The 22,691-nt window shown below is 33.2% G+C and overlaps 1 protein-coding gene across 3 annotated transcripts in view; it reads left to right on the top strand.

Annotated features, from left to right (window-relative positions):
* The window catches only part of LOC123682000 (neurotrimin-like), a 910,163-nt gene that overhangs the window by 436,148 nt on the left and 451,324 nt on the right, over nt 1-22,691 (top strand). For all 3 annotated transcript variants that reach the window (XM_045620378.1, XM_045620380.1, XM_045620379.1), the window contains one exon: nt 17,657-17,864. In XM_045620378.1, coding sequence (XP_045476334.1) covers nt 17,657-17,864 — 208 coding nt within the window. The remainder of the gene's footprint in view (nt 1-17,656; nt 17,865-22,691) is intronic.

Here is a 22,691-nt window from a genome sequence, read left to right as displayed (position 1 = left end):
GGGCGCTTATATCGAGAGTAACACGCTGTATATAATTGATATATTCGATCGACTACTCCAGACCCTAAATATGACAACGCTGTAGATTGTATATAAACTTAAACCTCACACTCCGCACTGCTTATACAAACCCGATATATAGGACCGACGTCGATAGAAATCATTTTTTATTTGTTCTTATAGAGCTCGTTAATCGGATATTCCATTTTTCTGAAATATACATTTGAAAACCATACGATTTGAAGCTTATACAAACCCGGTACATTGAATCGACGTCATGAGAATTGGATAGTGATCCTTTCGATTATGAACCTAGCAGTCATACTTGAAGAACTTATTAAAACTAATAGTATTTTTCCATAGGTAGTCGTTGTGATGAATGCTTTCTTTTAGAGAACTTGGAATTCTGCTTAAGGGAACAGAGATACATGAAAAATTTTATGAGTGGTACAAATCTTCTTATTAACTTGAATGAAACGCATACGTGAACGTAAGAGGTTCTTTCATATACAATTTTTTTAAATCTGTCCCAAACGTAAAAATCCGAAGTTGATGGAGCTGTACTTCTCACTGGGCACGAAACAGGTTCTGTCATATGTATCCTTCGATAAGGAAGCAATTCGTTCAAAAATATACCTACGTTGAGCCTAGAGTATGCGGAACACTCATTCTATTGAAAAATGATTTCACGCCTATCAATCAACGAAACTTCGGGAAAAGAAGTTTCATATCTGTTTCCGAAAATTCTTCATAATTTTCCTGCCTATGATTGCACGAAACTAGTGAATGCGGAACTTTCTCTTGAGAAAAAAAGAAGTGAATTCGCCAGATTCGAAAATATTTCTGGCGTATCAAAAGTTGCATGCCAAACATATACTATTCAGATAACCTCAAAGCGAAATAATTATCGAATTGGGATCAACGTGGAAAATGAAGACGAAGAATGAACTAAGGTAGAAAATCTTTTAAGAATCAAAAGAACTCAAATTTAGGGTTATCAATAAATATGACTCAAACGACCGCAAATGAGTCATACCAACTTATTCTCCACGGTTCAAGTCTTATTTGGAATCATCCTGTATAGAACTTGAGTTATTGTGAAGTGCAGCATGTTTTTGCTGCTTGTTACAGGAGAGCTGCATGCGATCATTTTTCTCCAAAGACTTTGATCTTCGGATTTTGAAAAAAAAAATTATCAAGCAATTGAATTCGAATAATTGATGAGTAATTTTCGTTCAAAATCGATTCTGTCGGGCGCAGCCATGATGAGTATAGAATCAAGTTTAATGATTTATGACTACTTATGATATAACTTTATTTTATTTTGTTTTGTCAGTGACATATATAGAAAATGGAAAAAATATATAAATGAACCGAATAAGAACCATGCTTCACAATCAAAACTTTGTTGGAAATGATGGCCAATCATAAAAAGAACGGTTTGAATTCAATCAATTAGGAGTGTTAAGGAAGAATACAATAGATTAGTATAGTGTTATGAGGAGATATTGAACGTTTTCTGTGAAATTCATAGGAATATCGAAACTGAAAAGAATGAATCAAAATAAAATCATTGATATAAATGTTATATCGATAACTGGAATGATCTAATTCTTAGTTACAACTATAGTTGAATAAAATGAATATTCTTAGAATTTGTCTCAGAACTGAAATCAGCTGAAAAAATAAGAATGTGTGAGTGAAATAGATATTGTGAGCGGGTACTTGATTGAAAAACTCATTGAAAATATAATTATAATAAAAACTGAAAATATCACATAACTGCAAGTCTACAAATAAGGTTTAAAAATAACAAAACAAAAATAAAATGAATACTTTTCAGTCTCAAACAAATATTTTCAATTACACTCTATTTTTGCTAGTATTCTTTATATACCAGGATTTTAATTCGTACTCGGGCATCATTCTGGAAACTTGGCGAATGCATGGAAATGAATTCCATACATTCATGTTTTCTGGGAGTTTTCTTATTCCTTACATGATTCTTGAAGTGTATTAGTACTAATTGCTTCTCCTCTCCTGACCTCATATGGCGTTTTACTACTTTGAGTGACCACGTCAGTTGATGAGCCTTGAAATATAAGTATCAAATATAAGATTTCTGGGCTTTTCACGGCCATTATCTGAAACAGAACCTATATAAAACATTTAATATTCCTGCATATTCAGAACGTGTACACTCTGTTTGTGAGGTGCGAATCAAATTTTGCCTCAAAAATAAACATTAATTATTGAACTGTTCAAAATAATCATCATTCGTTTTTCATTACAATAAATATTGGAAGTCATAACACAAACATGTATTTTGTTAGATGTAAATCAGAAAAATTTCTATGAAAAATAACGATTCTTTTTCTTTCTAAACATATATAACACTAAATATATATTATTCATCAAACTTAAAGAATCATCGAAAGTTTTACTTTCACATGGCAAATGTCTTATTAAAATCTGTGGACTTCAGATAAGGGAAATTGTCCTTGGCCACCAAGATTTACTATCGTTAGATTTGTTCCTTTGGTCACATTCAAAGAGTATCATTCATCAGTTGAAAAATTTTGAAATAAAATATCCGGCACTGTTAAATTCAGAGAATTTGGTGGCCACCGAATATTTTTGAAGTTCACAGATTAAAATGGATAGGCTTTAGGGTGAGTTGCTATGTGGAACTGAATTTTTTGATTATTTATATAGTTTGATGAGCAATTTATATTCCATGTTATCATTATGAAAAGTAAATAAAAAGCGATTTCATTTTTCATAGAAATTTTTTCGTTTAACATTCAAAAACCACAAGATTGTATTACATCTATAATAACTAACAGCAATAAAAAATGATTACACAAGTAGATTCTACTGAAAAAAGCACCTGTAGAATGTTTTTGTTTCATTACTATAGTACCAATGATAAGAATGGTATGGAAACTTTTCTTTATACTCCATTTTCAACTTTCTTTGTGTAGCTTGAAAACAGATATACAGAAGGGCAGACCAAGAAACAGATGAATGGACGGACATACAGACGTACGAAAAGATAAATAATCAGACATACGAATGGAATGTCAAACATACATACAGACAAATAGGCATATGGCCGGAAGGACAGACACTGAATTTGACCTATGATTTTTCATCAGGGATTCGCAACTCTATCGTTTGAGATAATTTTCGGCTTAACATTCGAAAACGAAAACTTTCTTCGAAAGACCAGCGCGCAAGAACTATTTTTCTCATCTTCAACATTCTGTGTGATTCGAATTAGGAATGCATGTATGAGGTTCTAAGAAAAAATTAAAATTTTCTTGGTTAGGAATAACTTTCGATATACTTACACAATCTTCCAATCTATAATGATGCCCCATCGATGCACATTGCTTATTTAAATGAACCTCTCTTTCAACGTCGATACCTACAGAACAGATTATCATTTGTTTCATAATTTGTATCACTAAAATTAGTGAGGCAATAATGAGTTATTGCTTCGAACAATATCATAATCTAAAGAAATTGTCTCATGGAGTAATCATAATCTATTCTATTTAAAAATATAATAATAATACCTGTCGCAATTTTTACTATGCAGTTGCTGCGCGCGGACATTGTTCCTTCACATCTCAACACAACTCATACCAATTAAACGATACCACAATAACACGAAAATTTCGAGCCCTTTTGTATATCGAATAAACAAGATCGGACCCAAATGCGAGAACGCCCCACTCTGTATATAATTGTTATGGTCAATCAACGTCTCCATTCCCTCAATGTGGTTGACCGCAGATGAAATGCAACGATTTCAATATTAGATATTTTATCTTATCTGTATATAAACCTAAAACTAATACTTGCCTACTTATTCAAGCCCGGTAAAAACGGCCTTCGTCATGAGAAATGCTCATTTCGAATTGTCTGTACCCAGATCGAAAATGAAATATTTAAACCATTTGCGTTATATGCAGGTGATGTATGTAAGGAAGGAAAACGACTTCATGATTTGATTCTTGTATGAAAATTAGAAGGAGTAGTTCAATTATTTTTCAAAATCATTCTCATTTCCAAGATACATTCCGTACAGCTCTAATATTGTGTTGGCGAGTTTATGGTTATTGATATTTGTAACTTCTCTAAATAAACATCGAATACAATTACTCTACATAATGTTCGAAATAATTTTTGTGAAACTAATATTTCAGACATGTAATCAGACTTTGGAAAAGAATATCGAAAGAGTAGAGTAGATACTTTTTTTTTAAATAAATCGATGCTTACGAGTATATCTGACCACTTTCAATACAGACACACGAAATCTTAGAATATTTCATTCTATGGTGCACTAACTCATTGATATGAAATGAGAACTGGTGAGATCTAGTGGCAATAGAAAAGTATTCACAATATAGACATTCTGCAAGAGATATTTTGCCATCAAATCTAAATGGAAAACCATAACAAAGTTGGATTCTTCAAATATATTGTTCAGGAAAACAATTATTGAAGAAAGAGGTTAGGACAGCATTTCCATTCTGTATAAACTGTATTTGCTGATAATCTATCTATTTCACAACAACGAAAAACATGTACGCTTTGTTCGAACAAATGAAAAATTGTATCGTCATTCGAAAGAAGTCTTTCACGCAGGCGGCAACGGAGGTAAAACTGGTACTTCCAAATTTCTATTGTTATGTTAAAAAATGGAATGAAAGATTTCCTTTTCCACGTCGAGTCAAAATACGATTAAAATTTTTAGCTGGATGTTTGTCGCTAATTCTGAATGCCCTAAACAATTGTTGTTGTTGTTCAAGTGTTAAGACTGCAGTCTTAACGCTTGAAGGAGGTCTAACCTCCGATGCCGCCTGCGTGAAGAAATTTTTTCGACTGACCAACAATTTTTCATTCTCATACGATTTTTATGGAACAAAGCGTAGATGTTGTTTGTTGTTGTGAAATAGATAAATTAATCACTTTATTTCCTTATACAGTTGATACTCCTTCTAATTTTCATACAAGAATCAAATCATGAAGTCATTTTTCTCCCTTACATACTTCACCTTCATATAATGTAAATAGCTGAAATATATGATTTATGAGCTGCGTACAGAAAATTCCAAATGAGTATTTCTCATGACGACGCCCGTATTTACTGGGCTTGTATAAGTAGCCAAGTGTTACTTTCAGGTCCATATACAGAAAAGATGAAATATCTAATATAGAAATAGTTGCCTTTTATTTTCGGCCTACCACATTGAGGGACTGGAGACGTTGATTGACCATAACAATTATATACAGAGTGGGGCGTTCTCGCATGTCGAGTTCGATCTTGTTTATTCGATATAAAAAGGGCGCGAAATGTTCGTGTTATTGTAGCATTGTTTAATTTGTATAAGTTGTGTTGAGAAGAGTGTTGAAAGAGAGGTTCATTGAAATAAGCAATGTGCACCGATGAGCCATCATCACAGATTGGAAGATAGTGTTAATATATTTAAAGTTATTCCTAGCCAAGAATAATTTAATTTTTCCCTAGGACCCCATACATGCATTTCTAATTCGAATTACACAGAATGTTAAAGATGAGAAAAATAGTTCTTGCGCGCTCGTTTTTCGAGGAAAGTTTTCGTTTTCACATAATGAGCCGAAAATTATCTGAAAAAATAGAATTTCGACTTCCGGATGAAAAATCATAGGTCAAATTCTTTGTCTTTCCTTCCGTCTGTATGCCTATTTGGCTGTATGTATGTCATTCCATCCGTATGTCTGTTAACATGATATATAAATTGCTCATCAAACTATATAAAAAGCCTCTCAATTCATTATTGCCGGGTATTTTCTTTTCAAAATTATTCTACTGATGAATGGTGCTCTTCAAATGTGATCAAAGTGACAAATCTAACGATGTAAAATTCATAGATCTTGGTGCCCACCGACAATTCACATTATCTGAAGTCCACAGATTTCAATATGATATTTGACATGTGAAAGTAAAATTTTTGAAGTTTAATAAATAATTAATATTAAGTGTTTTATATGTTTCAGACGAACAAAAAATCATTTAGCATAGAAATTTTTCAGATTTACATCTGAAAAAACACACGATTGTATTATGATTTCAAAACTTAATTGCAACGAAAAATAAATGATGACTATTTTGAGCAGTTCAATAGTTAATTTATGTTTTATATCTGAGGCCAAATATGATTTGTTCCTAACAAACAGAGTGTACAGGGTGGAAAAATTTCGATATTTTAGCACTACAACTTTTAAACCTGAGGTGATAGACAAAATCTGATACCCTATACTCGCTCTCTTTTTCGGAGAAAATAGCAAGAGTTGTATTCATTTTTGGCCACCTGCTTTTATTTTCGAGTTATAAACGAAAATTGGAAAAATGGCGATATCGAAAAACTTTTATATTTCCGCTAATACTGATGCTAGAGCTCCGAAATTCAAACATTATACAAGCACTTTTTTACGTAGAATCCAGTTATGTTTTTCAAAGGAGAACACTAAATTCCTGTGTCATTTCTTGAAAGCTTAATTTTTCCTGATTTCAAAAATATATAACATTGTATAATTTGAATCGAAATAAATAACAGAAAATGGTCAAAAATCTTTTTTTAACTAAGAGTCTCAATATTTAACTTTAACTTTGGGTCGTAGCTTCGTAATTAATGACCCTTTTGAAAAAACAAGCGCGCTACTGGATTTTACGTGAAAAAGTGCCTCGATAATGTTTTAATTTCAGAGCTCTATCTTCAGTATTTTCCCAATTTTCGCTTATAACTCGAAAACAAAAGAAGGTATCCGAAAATGAATACTGCTTTTGTTACTTTCTCAGAAAAAGAGACCGAGAATCGCTATCAGATTTTGTCTATGTCCAATGGTTTGAAAGTTGTAGTGCTAAAACATCAAAATTTACCCACCCTGTACACCTTCTGAAGTAGGCAGGAATATTAAATGTTTTATATAGGTTCTGTTTGAGATAATGGCAATGAAAGCCCAGAATATTTCGAAAAAAATCTAATATTTGATACTTATATTTCAAGGTTCTTCTACTGACGGGGTCACTTAAAGTGAAGAAGTAAAACAGAAACGCCATATATGGCCAGGAGAGGAGAAGAATTTAGTACTTCAAACACTTTGAGAATCAAGTAAGGAATAAGAAGCCTCCCAGAAAACATAAATGTATGGAATTTATTTCCACGCATTCATCAAGTTTCCAGAATGATGACTAAGTTAGAATTTAAATCCTAGTATATATAGAATTCCAGCAAAATAGATTGTTATTGAAAATATTTCATTGAGACTGAAAAGTATTAATTATATTTTCAATGAGTTTTTTAATCAAGTGAGTACCCGATCACAATATCTATTTTACTCACACATCCTAATTTTTCCAGATGATTTCAGTTCTTAGACAAATTCTAAGAATGTTTATCGTATTCAATTCAGTTGTAACTAAGAAGTATTAGTATTAAACGTATTATAAATTAACAAAATCATAATATCTATTTTGCCATCCTTGATGGTTTCTCGCTATAAATTCCACACCATTTGATTGTTCGTCCTGCTTTTTATGTACTCAGTCAAAAAATGATCGATCAGATACAACTCATCTCACAAAAGTTCCGCTGTGCTCTCATCAAACACAAGAACTCATAACCAAAATTTCAGATAACTTATTTCATCAACTAACTCCAGATTCAGACATAATATAATCGTGATTGGCGGATATATTGTGAGATATCGATATTTTCTGAATTCAATTACAATCGTTTGAGATCATTTCTACTCGATATTCGAAAATTACAGACATTCTAACAAATTTTCATTCATTCAAAGTAACAGATGAGATTATTCAATAAACATATTTCATGAAATAGCTGAACCATGCGAAAAATGCATTATTATCTTCATTTGTTCAGTTCTCAACGCCACTTATACAATTATAACAATATGGTATATCGAATAGACGCGATAAGACCCTGTGATCTGACAACACCGCTGGGATCGACAAGGTGGGCTGTACATGTCAGTCGAGTATATGTGGGAATGAAAAGTCGGCAGAACGTGACGGGTCTCAAAAAGAGAACTGAATATATAACTTTCTTGAATGAAAAAAAAATTTCCCCTCTATGGATGCCTAAGGAGTTATATTTTCAAACAGCTGATTTTTCACATATACACTCCAAGAAAACACTCGGATCACATGGGTCTGAGGTAGCCTGCCAAGTATAACGGGACTGAATACGTCTGTTGGATAAATATATATATATATATATATATATATATATATATATATAAACAATAAACAATGGTTTAAGGGGTGTTGGAAAACTTCAATTGTTACTAACTTCTTTATTTCATCAGTCGACGTTTCGATCCTTGGTTGGGATCTTCTTCAGGACTTCTATAAAACAAACAACATACAAATATAACACAAACATTGCAGAAAAGACAACATGTTAAAACGCACCGAAATGCGAAGAGTTACCAGATCTTAAGTTGCACTGAATCTTATACAGATTTGGAGGAAAAATTATTAATTATCTTGAACACAAAATAGTCTCTAATACAATAACGTCTTTTTTTTATCACACACTTCCTTATTCTCTTGAAAACTTCTTTTTAAAAAACTTTCTTCATCCATCTGACAACTGCGTAAAAAACGAAAGGGGTTAGGTCGGGTTCATAGAATATCATAGATCTTCAACTGACATTGGAGAACATAGAACTTGAGATCAACAACTCACTCTCACTAAGTTGGTTTGAATGTATCAGATATGAATAAATGTTGCTAATATTCTCTATATCCTTTCTGTAGTTCATGGAATTTTCATGTCGCTTAATGTGAATCATCTCCAGGAAACATCTTTTTCTCATATTCTCCTCGCACTCCAAGACTGTCACCGAATCATAGTCCATTCGATGGTCAACTGATCTTACATGTTCTGCCAGTGCACATATCTTTCTAGGATTCTTAATGTCGCTAATATGTTGGGTTATTCTTCTTTTAAGTTGTTGGGATGTTTGTCCGATATACACCTCATCACAATTTTGACAGGGTATTCTGTATACAACACAGCTTTTCTTATCAGTTTCTATCCTATCTTTCAAATTACTATAGAGTCTCTTTAATTTAAATTCAGTTCTAGGTATCACTTTGATGTTATCAGTTTTTAATAAGTTTATTAAGGATTTTGTCATTACATTAATCAGTGGAATGGAAGTAAATATATTTCTCTGATCTAAATTGGTGGATGCGATTTCATCGTTATTCTGTGGCTGTCCAGAATTCGATGAATTGTGTATCAATTTCTTTAAAAGGTTCTTGGGGTAACCATTCTCAAGCATCAACTGATATAATAGTTTCATATTCTTCTCCTTCAGAGTGGGGTGTGATATTCTTTGTATACGATTCTTCAATCCTGTAACCATATTGATTTTTTGTCTCTGAGGGTGGTTGGAAAAATAATGCAAGTATCTACCTGAGCTAGAGGGCTTTCTATACCAATCAAGAATCAGTGTATTGTCAGGTCTTCTAATGACTAGGGTATCTAGGAAGGGCACACTATTGTTATTTTCTAATTCTATGGTAAATTTTATAGACTCACTCTGTCTGTTGAACCTTTCAAGAGTGTAAGATGTCTTATCACTGGGAACTGCACAAATGATGTCATCTACATATTTTTTAATAAAAGGCATCTCAAAGGGGATATCTGTTAGGATGCCATCTAGGAGGAAATTCATCACTATCTCTGCAATGGAAGGGCTGAATTTAGACCCCATTGGGGAACCTAGTATTTGGTTGTAAAAATTACCTTGGAAGATGAAATAGTTTGAGTTGAAAAGAAATCTGATGATGTTGATGAAGTCTTCCTTTGGTATTGTGGTGTGGCTACTGATTGATTCCCATCTGTGTTGTATCGCAGACAGAGCTAATTCTAATGAAATATTGGTAAAGAGGGATACTACATCAAGGCTGATGAGGACATAATCTTCTGGCAGTTGGAATTCACTAATGAAGGTGGAAAAAGAGAAAGAATCTTCTACGTAATATCTGCCTCTAGAAACACTTAAATAACTTGAAATTATTTCAGATATATAACCTGATATCTTAGATGTTGGTGTATTCAAAGAGGAGATGATGGGTCTGAGGGAGAGAACAGGTTTATGGACTTTAGGTAGTCCATAAAATCTTGCAGGAATGGAGTTATAACTGTACAAGGATTTTCCTTGTATTTGGGAAATATGACCACTTGTTACCAATTTTTTAATCATTGTGTTACCTTTAGTTTGTATAGTAGTTGTTGGGTCTCTAGGTAGTCTTCTGTAATAGTCAAGATCATTGAGAATTCCATTAGATAGTTCTATGTATTGTGACTTGTCCATAATAACTGTTACGTTTCCTTTGTCTGATTGTAATACCTGTAAGTCTGGATGTTCTTTGAGATATCTTTTACAATTATAAAATTCTCTCTGTACTACATTTCTGACAACTTTATTAGGTTTGATATTATTAGTTATAATGTTGGTGGCCATGGCGCGTTTTATGTTCTTGGCATCAGGAGATAAGGAGTCATTGAGGTTGATAACATTCTCAACATCAGATAAAAGTTTCGGAATAGAGATTTCTTTCATAGGAATGTCAATGCTGAATTTAGGACCCAGCGACAAGAATTTTAGAACTCTATCAGGGATATTTGTTCCACTTATATTTTTAACCCACCTTTCTTGTGATCTGACTTTTCCCAATTGTGCATCTGTCAAAGCTCTCACCTTATCCAGATTTTTCTGTTTCGTCAATGCAAATTGTCTATTGTACTTGTTGTTCTGATAAGAGCAAAAATGGTTAGTAATATCCTCAGGAAGTGCATGCTGAATGAGTAGTTTCAGTCGTTCAACTTCTCTTTCTATTCTTTTCATTTTTGTTATTGTTACTGTAATTTCAAATTTTAAGAACATGTTAAGTACCTTGTTCTCCATGTTCACTGCTTGTCTGGACGACACCTCGTCTGTCACAGATCCATATAATTGACAGAAGTTATTGGTCATGTGTTTAGGATGTAAACCAAGCCTTTTACACTCCAACAGGAACACTCTGCGATTCCGCAATGCTGCCAACTTGATGTTATTAGATGACCATGATTTTAAGGTCGATGACATTTCCCTTCCATACCGTACACGGATTTCAGCATAAAACCCCATGCTAATATACAAAATGTGATAATTTCCTAAAGTAATTAATAAACAATGGTTTAAGGGGTGTTGGAAAACTTCAATTGTTACTAACCTCTTTATTTCATCAGTCGACGTTTCGATCCTTGGTTGGGATCTTCTTCAGGACTTCTATAAAACAAACAACATACAAATATAACACAAACATTGCAGAAAAGACAACATGTTAAAACGCACCGAAATGCGAAGAGTTACCAGATCTTAAGTTGCACTGAATCTTATACAGATTTGGAGGAAAAATTATTAATTATCTTGAACACAAAATAGTCTCTAATACAATAACGTCTTTTTTTTATCACACACTTCCTTATTCTCTTGAAAACTTCTTTTTAAAAAACTTTCTTCATCCATCTGACAACTGCGTAAAAAACGAAAGGGGTTAGGTCGGGTTCATAGAATATCATAGATCTTCAACTGACATTGGAGAACATAGAACTTGAGATCAACAACTCACTCTCACTAAGTTGGTTTGAATGTATCAGATATGAATAAATGTTGCTAATATTCTCTATATCCTTTCTGTAGTTCATGGAATTTTCATGTCGCTTAATGTGAATCATCTCCAGGAAACATCTTTTTCTCATATTCTCCTCGCACTCCAAGACTGTCACCGAATCATAGTCCATTCGATGGTCAACTGATCTTACATGTTCTGCCAGTGCACATATCTTTCTAGGATTCTTAATGTCGCTAATATGTTGGGTTATTCTTCTTTTAAGTTGTTGGGATGTTTGTCCGATATACACCTCATCACAATTTTGACAGGGTATTCTGTATACAACACAGCTTTTCTTATCAGTTTCTATCCTATCTTTCAAATTACTATAAAGTCTCTTTAATTTAAATTCAGTTCTAGGTATCACTTTGATGTTATCAGTTTTTAATAAGTTTATTAAGGATTTTGTCATTACATTAATCAGTGGAATGGAAGTAAATATATTTCTCTGATCTAAATTGGTGGATGCGATTTCATCGTTATTCTGTGGCTGTCCAGAATTCGATGAATTGTGTATCAATTTCTTTAAAAGGTTCTTGGGTTGTCCAAGAGTTGTCCAGTACAGCTATATATATATATATATATATATATATATATATATATATATATATATATATATATATATATTGCCTTATTTTGACTGTTTTCTATTGCTATTGTAGAGTCCTGAAGAAGGTCCCCATCGGGATCGAAACGTCGACTAAATGAAATAAAGAAGAGTGACATTATAACACTTATCAATTTTCCCACACCCCTTATCTAACTTATATATATATATATATATATATATATATATATATATATATATATATATATATATATATATATATATATATATATATATATATATATATATAAGTTAGATAAGGGGTGTGGGAAAATATATATATATATATATATATATATATATATATATATATATATATATATATATATATATATATATATATATATATATATATATATATATATATATAAGTTAGATAAGGGGTGTGGGAAAATTGATAAGTGTTATAATGTCACTCTTCTTTATTTCATTTAGTCGACGTTTCGATCCCGATGGGGACCTTCTTCAGGACTCTACAATAGCAATAGAAAACAGTCAAAATAAGGCAATCACAAATCATGTAAAAATAGTACATACCGAAATACAGAGTTGTAAAGATCTTATTTGAACACAAATCAATAGCTCTCAAGAAAGCAACTAACAAGAACATCAACAACTTCAGCGAAAAAAGATCTGATACTTCGTTAGTGAAGGAGTAGAAATCATTTATAATAAGTAAATAGGTAAACAGAATAATCAACAAAATGAGAGGTTGTCAAAAATGTTGTCAACCAGACTTGCCACAGAATACACGCACATGACAGATGAAACATAGAGTAGCATTAAATCACATTGGTCGCAGTAATTCACTCTCACCGAACTCAGAACAAATGCGATTTTTTTGAAAGATTCCATGAACCGAAACCAATCCCCTCTCACAGAAATGGCCTAGAACACAGAATTCATTTTCACGTTATCCCTACGACTGCTGAACTTGTTGAAATTCCTTCTGTATGTCATCCACCCAATTCTCTCCCACCGAACTGGTCATAATGAATCAAATAAGAATAGATGGAGCTGATATTATTTACATCCCTTCTGTAGTTCATCGAACAGGTTTGGCGTTTAATATGATACATCTCTAAGAAACATCTTTTTCTTCCACTAACTTCAATTTCTAGGATTTTGGTGGAATCATAATTCATTGGATGATCTTTGTCCCGGGTATGGTCTGCTAGGGCACAAATCTTACTTGAATTCTTGATGTCGCTTTTGTGTTGAGCAATCCTTCTCTTCAGAAGCTGAGACGTCTGACCAATGTACACCTCACTGCATATTGAACAAGGAATACAATATACCACACCACTCATGTTATCAACAGTCATCCTATCTTTCACTCGACTGTATAATCTGTCAATTTTAAAATAAGATTTCTGAATCAACATAATTTCTGTGGTCTTTAAGAGGTTAATTAATGCGTTTGTCATACCATTAATTAGGGGAATAGACAAGTAAAGAATTCTACCCGTGTTCTCAGTGTCCACAGTGGTGGATGCGCTCCTCTCTCCATTTGTTGGCCGTGTCGAAGGAGTGGTATTATAAATCAACCTGGACAATAACCTTTTTGGGTATCCATTCTCTAGCATCAACTGCATCAACAACCTCAGATTCTGCCGCCTTAGACTTGGATGGGCAACCTTTTCTATGCGATTCTTCAATCCTAAAATCATGTTTACCTTTTGTCCATGTGAATGATTAGAAAAATAGTGTATGTATCTCCCTGAACTTGTTGGTTTTCGGTACCAATCCAGAATCAGCCTATTTTCCAGTGTTCGAATCACCCTTGTATCCAGGAATGGGACTCCATTCGCTGTTTCTTCCTCCAAAGTAAACTGTATACTTTCATGTTCACTGTTAAACCTGTCTAGAACGAAAGCAATCTGGTCTTTAGGTACAGCACATATTAGATCATCAACATATTTCTTGGTGAAAGGAATGTGGAAAGGAATACTAACAAGAATGCCGTCCAGAAGGAAATCCATTACTAATTCAGCAATGGATGGACTGAAGTTGGAACCCATAGGGGAACCGAGCACCTGCTTGAAGAACCTACCATTAAAAAGAAAATAGTTTGAAGAAAACAGGAACTTGATGGCATGGATGAATTCTTCTTTTGGTAGACTTGTGTGGTTTCTGATAGTATCCCACTTGTTCTCAACAGCTGAAACTGCCAACTCCACAGGAATGTTGGTGAAAAGAGATACAACGTCCAGGCTGATCAGGACATAATCAACAGGTAACTGGAAATCATTCACATACTGGGCAAAAGCAAAGGAATCTTCAATAAAATATCTACTTCTGGTAGAAGAAAGATATTTAGACAGGATGTCTGAAACAAAAACTGACAGTTTGGATGTGGGGGTGTTAACAGATGATATTATTGGTCTCAAGGCAAGAATGGGTTTGTGGATTTTTGGTAAACCGTAGAATCTAGCTGGAACTGAATTGTAAATGTACAGTGATTTACCTTGTATTTGTGTTATGTGGCCCTCACTGACCCATCGTTTAATCAATGCATTACATTTACCTTGTATTGTAACGGTTGGATCTCTGTTAGTAAGAAGTTGGTAATATTGTTCATTAAGTAAAATTTTGTTGGAGAGCTCTATGTACTGATCTTTATCCATCAAAACCGTAACATTGCCTTTATCAGCCCGTAACACAAGCAATTCTTGATGTTCACTTAGGTATCTCTTACAGTGGTAAAATTCTCTCTGGAAAACATTATTAGTCCTTTTTCCAGGTTTGATGTAGTTTGTGATAATATTAACAGCTTGGGAACGTTTGATGTTCTTTCCCTCATCTGACAGTCTATCATTAAGGTCAATAATGCCCTCCACATCTGACAACAGCCTCGACATGGAAACCTCCCTTAAAGGAATATCAATGCCGAATTTGGGGCCCAGTGCTAGAAATTTCAATATTCTATCTGGTACAATAACAGTACTAACATCCTTAATCCACCTTTCCTGTGGTTCTACTTTCTTTAGAAGTTCATCTGATAGAGCTTTCACCTTCATCAGATTTCTCTCCCTGATAGCAGCAAATTCTCTTCTGTACCTTCTGGACTGGTAAGTTTCAAAACGACTTAGCATCTCTGGTGGAAGCAACCCCTCCAAGATCTGCCACAACCTGGAAGAATCACACAATATTATTTTATATATATATATATATATATATATATATATATATATATATATATATATATATATATATATATATATATATATATTTTTTTTTTTGCCTTCACACTTTCGTGGTGGTTATCCGTACAACTCGGGTGTCAGAACACCAAGAGTTGTCTAGTACAGCTATATATATATATATATATATATATATATATATATATATATATATATATATATATAGCTGTACTAGACAACTCTTGGTGTTTTGACACCCGAGTTGTACGGATAACCACCACGAAAGTGTGAAGGCAAAAAAAAAAATATATATATATATATATATATATATATATATATATATATATATATATATATATATATATATATATATATATAAAATAATATTGTTTATTGAAAAGCAGGTAAATAACATGATCAAAATATATATATATATAAAAAAAAAAAATATATATATATATAGTAGCAAATTTAGAGTCTTAGGTATATGGTAGAATCAGTTTATAAGGGTATATCGACCTCGATTTTTTGAAGGAACAAGAAAGTGGACTTTTCATTATATGCCAAACTTTCGCTTTCATTTATTTAATGCTTCGTCAGGGCTTCTACGGAAAAGTACAATTATTTTTTAGTTTAAAAACATTTTCACATGGAACTTACTGAATGTGAGATTTTCAAATGAACTAGCATCATGTTCGAAACATTCGTCATAAAAAACAATTAATAATTAATACATCACAGGTACAGTGAACAGAAATTAGCCAGATCATACTTATACATATTGAAATAATTTTATATCAACATTGTTTGTTTATGGAATTCACAGGTTATGTTTCAGTCCTCTGTGATTTATATTCAACGTGTTTTATTCTTTGATTTTTCATTCATAGTTTTTATATTTCCAATAGATAACTGTATATGGAACTTAAATTTTTCGTATCAGTTTTATTATTCATTACTTTTTCATTTTTATTTATCTCAATCATTTCATGGATAAGTCTCTTTTGATAATTTCTCTCAGTTTTTAAAACTTTTACACCTTCAAAATCTACACCGTGGTCCATATTATGTGCATGTATAGCGAGCACATCTTTCTCTATATTTGGTTATATTCGATTCGGGTAGTGCTACAATTCACTATCGAAATGGAAAATAGCGAACAAGCAGTACCTTTTTTAGATACCAAAGCACACAGGCACAATAACGAAATAAAACTAAATAAGTTAAAATTGTTGACTCAAATAGTATTGGCAGGTATAACAAAGGATCCTCAACAAATGGATTCCTTTGCCATTTTCCAACGGCTTCTTCTCACACACGAAAACAGTATTCTTCTGGAGACTTCCAAGCACTTTCTTGGTTTCCAACGCTTGAGAACAGAAAGGTCAAAAAGTTTTCTTGTGCAAATAACTTAACTTAACTTAACTTCAACTTCAAAGATGGACTTGATTCCTCTGGCTTTTTCTTGGTTTCCAATGATGTCTTCTTTAAAACAAAAACAGAAAGATCCTCAGTCTTTCGAAGTAATGATTTCACACTAACCAGAATGCGGTACACGTAGGACCATGTGAATATTCTTCACTAAGGAGCATGGAAATATACGATTCGAAGGACCATAGAAATATTTTCTTCGATTTAATGGACTGAATAAAATAATAAGTCTTGCACTGGTTAAGCGGTTTATTTGAACACTTATACAAACATTACCCCGAGTAGGTTGTGTTGTTTTACAACTGACACATGAAAGGAACAGATTGAACAGAACGAGAGAAAAGTTAACGAGAAGGAGGGTTAGAACTTCTCATGCGTCCAAAACATGGACTTCAACCATAGAATGTTACGCATAGAATTCATGAATATAAACAATGAAGAAAACTTATCTAAAATTATACCAATAAATACAAATTATGATATTTACATTAGAAAATCTCTTCAGAGGAAGAAATTATAATAAAGCTTATAAACTAGAAATTAAATTAAATCAAATATATGAAAGAAAACCGACGCTGGCGCCATCTAAGAGATTTCTCTCAAGTATATGACTGGCGCCATCTATCGGATTTCTCTTAAGTATATGATTGTTTAAAACTGTAACTGCAATTTCTCCAATTACTAAAAAAGACATTTGTCTTCTGATCTAATATCTTTGTGTTACAGGTCGCATGGATGCATTATGAACAGTCAGCAATTTTGACAGTTCACAATCATGTAATCACAAGGAATCCAAGAATAAGTGTCACTCATGATAAACACAGGACATGGTTTTTACATATCTCCAACGTACAAGAAGAGGATAAAGGAAGATACATGTGCCAAATAAATACAGCCAGTGCCAAAACTCAATTTGGGTATCTTTACGTAGTTGGTGAGTGAAATTTTAAGTTTGACCCCTAGTTTATGGAAGACTGATCAAATCTTTGTTCAACTAATACAACATTCAACTAAACAGCGGCATCAAATCTATTTGGGTTTCTGAAATGATGTACCGTGTAATATTGACTCATCTATATTTTCAGGGGCTTTAAACTTGAAAAGAAAAATTAACCCAGATATAAATAAAACTTTTTGTTGCTTTTTTAAGGAAGTTTTTGATTTTTTGCTTCATATTGAAAAAAATGTTGTATATTATTACAGACAATAGAAAATGGAACTACTAAGCGAAATCTATTTTTTTTTATTATCCATGCAATATTTAGGTGATACAACATTTTATTCTCTTCAATGATATTGGATAAAACATTCTTTCGGATGAAGTGCAACGTTTAGTTAAGGATTTCTCCCAATAGCTGCTGTCTGTAATAACAAACATTAAATTTAACGGTTATGCATTGAACAAAAAACAAGAAATCTTTGACGAAATAAGTTTACATATGAAAACTACTTTATATTTTGAACAATTTTCAGTAATGATTCAAAAAAGAGGAAACTCTTATCCTGAAAAATACTTACTTCTTGTCATCCGTGTTTTCCACAATATTAAAATCACTGATTCAAATTCTGGGTATATCTGGATTAACTGATACAGATGAAAATAAACAAAACAAATAGATATGCCAGTTAATTCACAAAAGTAGTAAAACTGTCGCCATTTATGAATAAGTAGTGCAAGGTACATATTTTTCGACTTTTGAGATGTCTTTGTTTTAACGTACGGTAGGTGTATCTGGGTTGAAATGCGTTTCAGAAACCCAAAATGAGGCTTCACGTACAATTTACTTATAATATTTGACCACTGTGTTAACTGGCAGAATGTTCGAATAAAAGGAGTTATAACCTTACTTTCAGCAACCCAAATGACGCTTGACCATAGAATTGACAGGTGTTAAGTTGAATTTTGACTACCTCGGTAGCATGGTGGACTGAAGAGTCGAGTGTGGTGCCGAAGGTACCGGGTTCGAATCCGGGCTATGTCATGGATATTGTAAATGTCTAGTAATTAGTAATAAATTTTGAAAGAATTTTATAGAAACATGAAATGTTCGTTGTGTAGATGTCTTAGCACATATAAAGGGAAAAAATTGTGCTTGTTTCATCTTATTATTCACATTATTCACATCTCATGAGTCGAAGCGTGTAGACGTGTTGCAGCCGCTCCGATAGTATTTAATTGAAGCGTATTTTAAGCGTACAGTAAGATATTTAATGAATAATAATGCCGTTCACAAGGGATCAGTTGAGCGAAATACATCAGATAACCCCTAAGGAATGTTTCAGGATCGGGAAGACGAAATCTAATGGAAAGCCCAGACAACTATTTATAAAATTAGAAACTCACGTAAACAAAGTTGAGATAATGAAAAATCGCAGAAAACTTAAAGGCACTAAAATACACGTCAACGAAGATTTCACAAAATATAAACTGGATTTAAATAATAAGGCCTCTGAAAAATATGGTTTCAGGAATGTGTGGAGCCAGAACATGAACAATGTAAAAACAGAAATTAATACAGTTGATAACATTATCTGATTCAAAACTGTACGTATTATGTTCATTGTTTCATCAATATCGGAGTGGGTGATAATATGAAAGACACATTAATTCATATCTGGGTTAGGTAATCGTGGATATCATTTTGTGTTCAGTTCAATAATGTTTATTTTTTATCGGTTCATCTGTACAGAACCGATCTAATTATTTCATTATCATTTTCACATAGGTTAGTTTGTTTTGTTTTTTTTTGTAATAGAGGAAAATCATTAATTTTAAGATGGATCATGAGAATATTTGTGAATTCGAGCAATATGATATCGAAATACATTACGTACATACTGAAATATGTAACGATGTTAATAGTGCCAAGAGCTGGCTTGAAGGGGATAGACAACTTAGTTTAGTTCATTTCAACTTAAGAAGTATTCGTAAAAATTAAAAAATTATGATGAGTTGATTGTTTATTTGGAGTATTTAAATTTCGAAAACATAGATGTTTTGGTACTCTCTGAATGCTGGGAATTAGAGAACTGAAATACTTTTAATACACCTGGGTTCAAAATTTTTTATAATGAATCCAAATACAATAAAAGCGACGGATTGCTTGTGTATTCTAAGCCGAATATTGTGAGAGAGAGAAATGAGAGTCCACTGGATGATGCGCTGATGAGATCCTAAATCTTCGAAACGGTGACAGTGGCAGTATCTTCATCAGATTCAGGAACGTTAGAAAAAATTAGATTGAATGATCGTTTTACACGACCGATAACCTCCGGAACGATAACTTCCCTCGAATCATTGGTAGAAGACGTTCCCGAGTCAATATAATTGATTTTGTCCGACAAAGACGAGATGGTCTCACTGACCGCAATTTAATTATCTTTTATGGTAGCTATTTCGCGCCTTCAAGTATCGATATCAGATTTATGGGAATTTAGAGTTTCAGAGTGACTGTCAACAGTGGCAGTACACAGGTCGAGACGAGCCATGAGATCATCCTGCCTTCTCTTGACACGCTCTAAACTGGCTGTCATCTTGCTCATTTCATTCATCAGAAGCTCGAAATGTTTGGTAGTAAGACTCATCTCGGACAAAGTGGTGACGCAGATGTGCGTGCACAGGAGACATAGCATGACGAGAGCCACCGGAATTACTGCGACAATAGAAAAAATATCTCAGGCTCGTTGAAATCCATGATTCTTACAGGAATATTATATAAATAATAATATTAAGTCAATGAGCCCATGAAATAAGAAGCGCAAAAAAGCTCCTGAAGACAGTTCAGCGCCTCTCTCGATTTTTTTTCAACACTTTTTATCGTTTTTAAAATCAGTGACAATTATTCATGAAATTTAGGTCAGCTGTTCACAAAAAGCGTATCAGCTTACTAACATTCTCAGAGTAAGTGTTTCTGAAAAATGCAGTCTCGTCACTTTAGCATTATGTTAGATTTTTTTTATCCGCATTTCTGCTTAAGAAATATCGAAAATATAAGATTATCTTTCGGTATAATAAAAAACCCTCGGCCTCAATTTCAACTGTTCATCTCTTGGTTGTAGGGGGAACATATCCTATATTTATGCACAACACGTTTCAAATTAGGCCACCGAGGAAATAGCAACTTCCGAATTCGAAAGTTAGTGAAACATATTCGTAGTTAGGAACAAGAACAATGTCGTACATATTCGATGTTGTATCATATTCAATATACAGGATGTTTCCAAATTAGACATGAACCTGGGAGGACGTGTTGGTATGACTCTTTTACTGTCGTTTGAGCCATATTTAATGATAGGAACTTCAATACCGCACCAAAATATCAATCCCGCAAATACTCGGGATGAAAATTATCAATTATCAATCCGCAAGAATGCGGGATTGTTAACAATATACATATATACTCTTTGTACTCAACTTATAAAACATACTCATAAAAAGGTCTTATGCTATTAAAAACATACTATAGGATAATAGTATATTATTCAACGAGCGGTAATGTAGGTCATAACTCACGCAGATGAAGTTTGTAATTCATCAAGTGAGTTATGACCATTACCGCAAGTTGAATACTATACTTCATCTACGACTATATCCATAAATACTAAGAAAAAAAATACAGACTTAGAATATATACAGAAGGAACGGTAAATAAACATATGTGCTCGATCCCGACTACAAGAGAGATGGAAACTTAGTGTCACCAATCACAATCGAACTAGCTTCGGCTAGCTCGAATCCAGTACAGAGTACAGACATAGAACTATATTGAAAACCCTTAATAGTTGCCTACAAAAATGCATTAAAATATACCAAAAAACATTCCCTGTAAATGACGACTTAATGACCTTACTGCTACAAACTCCTTTATATATTTTTCCGACAAGTAATTCTGTATGGTAACATTAGCTGTTTGTCTTTTGGAAATGTATACCTATATAATATTTCATCTTCACTATCTGAATTAATCGTTTTCAGCAAAACATTCACAATAATTAGATATCAATAGATATCCCCTCAATAACAATAATGGAATGTTCCCTTTCGACCAATCGAATAAAATCAGAGAAGTATAGAAGCATAGATCCATATTTTCCGATTTATTATAGTGAGCTATAGTAGTGAGTTATTATAACCCACGATGTTTGTTAATAGATACTATTAATTGCTCAAAAGCAGTTGAATAATGAATATATAATTCAATAGTAGTAAGTGTATATTTCACAGCAACAGCTGTCAAGTTGCCGCGGTTAAATTCGAAAAATCTGGTTACAAGTGCCGTCTCACAATTTTCCAACTAAGTAGAAATCATTTGTTATTCAGAATTGAGCGTTTATGTGTAATGGAAATTAAGTAAATGGTCGGAGTTGCAAACAGCCTCCAAGTAGGTACCCGTACCCGAGCCCGTACACCTATTCCGTCTACCTTCAGAAAGGGTCATTTCCAGTTTTAATAACTTGTCAAGTGTTGTTCGTATTCGTACATCCATTGTTTCTGGTACCCGCTCAGTACGAATACTATGATTCGATTCCTCTTCTAAATTCAAAGGCGATGGTTCACGTCTCGTTGCTAGATTAGATAAAGGTAGCTAATCCTCATCAGCATCTTCGGTTTGGGATTGTGTTTTGTCGTCCAAAGACGACTCTATTTGCAGCCTGTCAGTCTCTCTTGATTTAATTTCGTAATGTTGATTTGCTATGAAGTACCTTTCGAAAGTATCTTCTTGGCCATTCGTAGTCATTGACGGTTATCTCAGAAATTTCA

Source organism: Harmonia axyridis, chromosome 6, assembly GCF_914767665.1.
Source record: "Harmonia axyridis chromosome 6, icHarAxyr1.1, whole genome shotgun sequence".
Taxonomy (NCBI): domain Eukaryota; kingdom Metazoa; phylum Arthropoda; class Insecta; order Coleoptera; family Coccinellidae; genus Harmonia; species Harmonia axyridis.
This window is presented reverse-complemented; position numbering and strand designations above follow the sequence as displayed.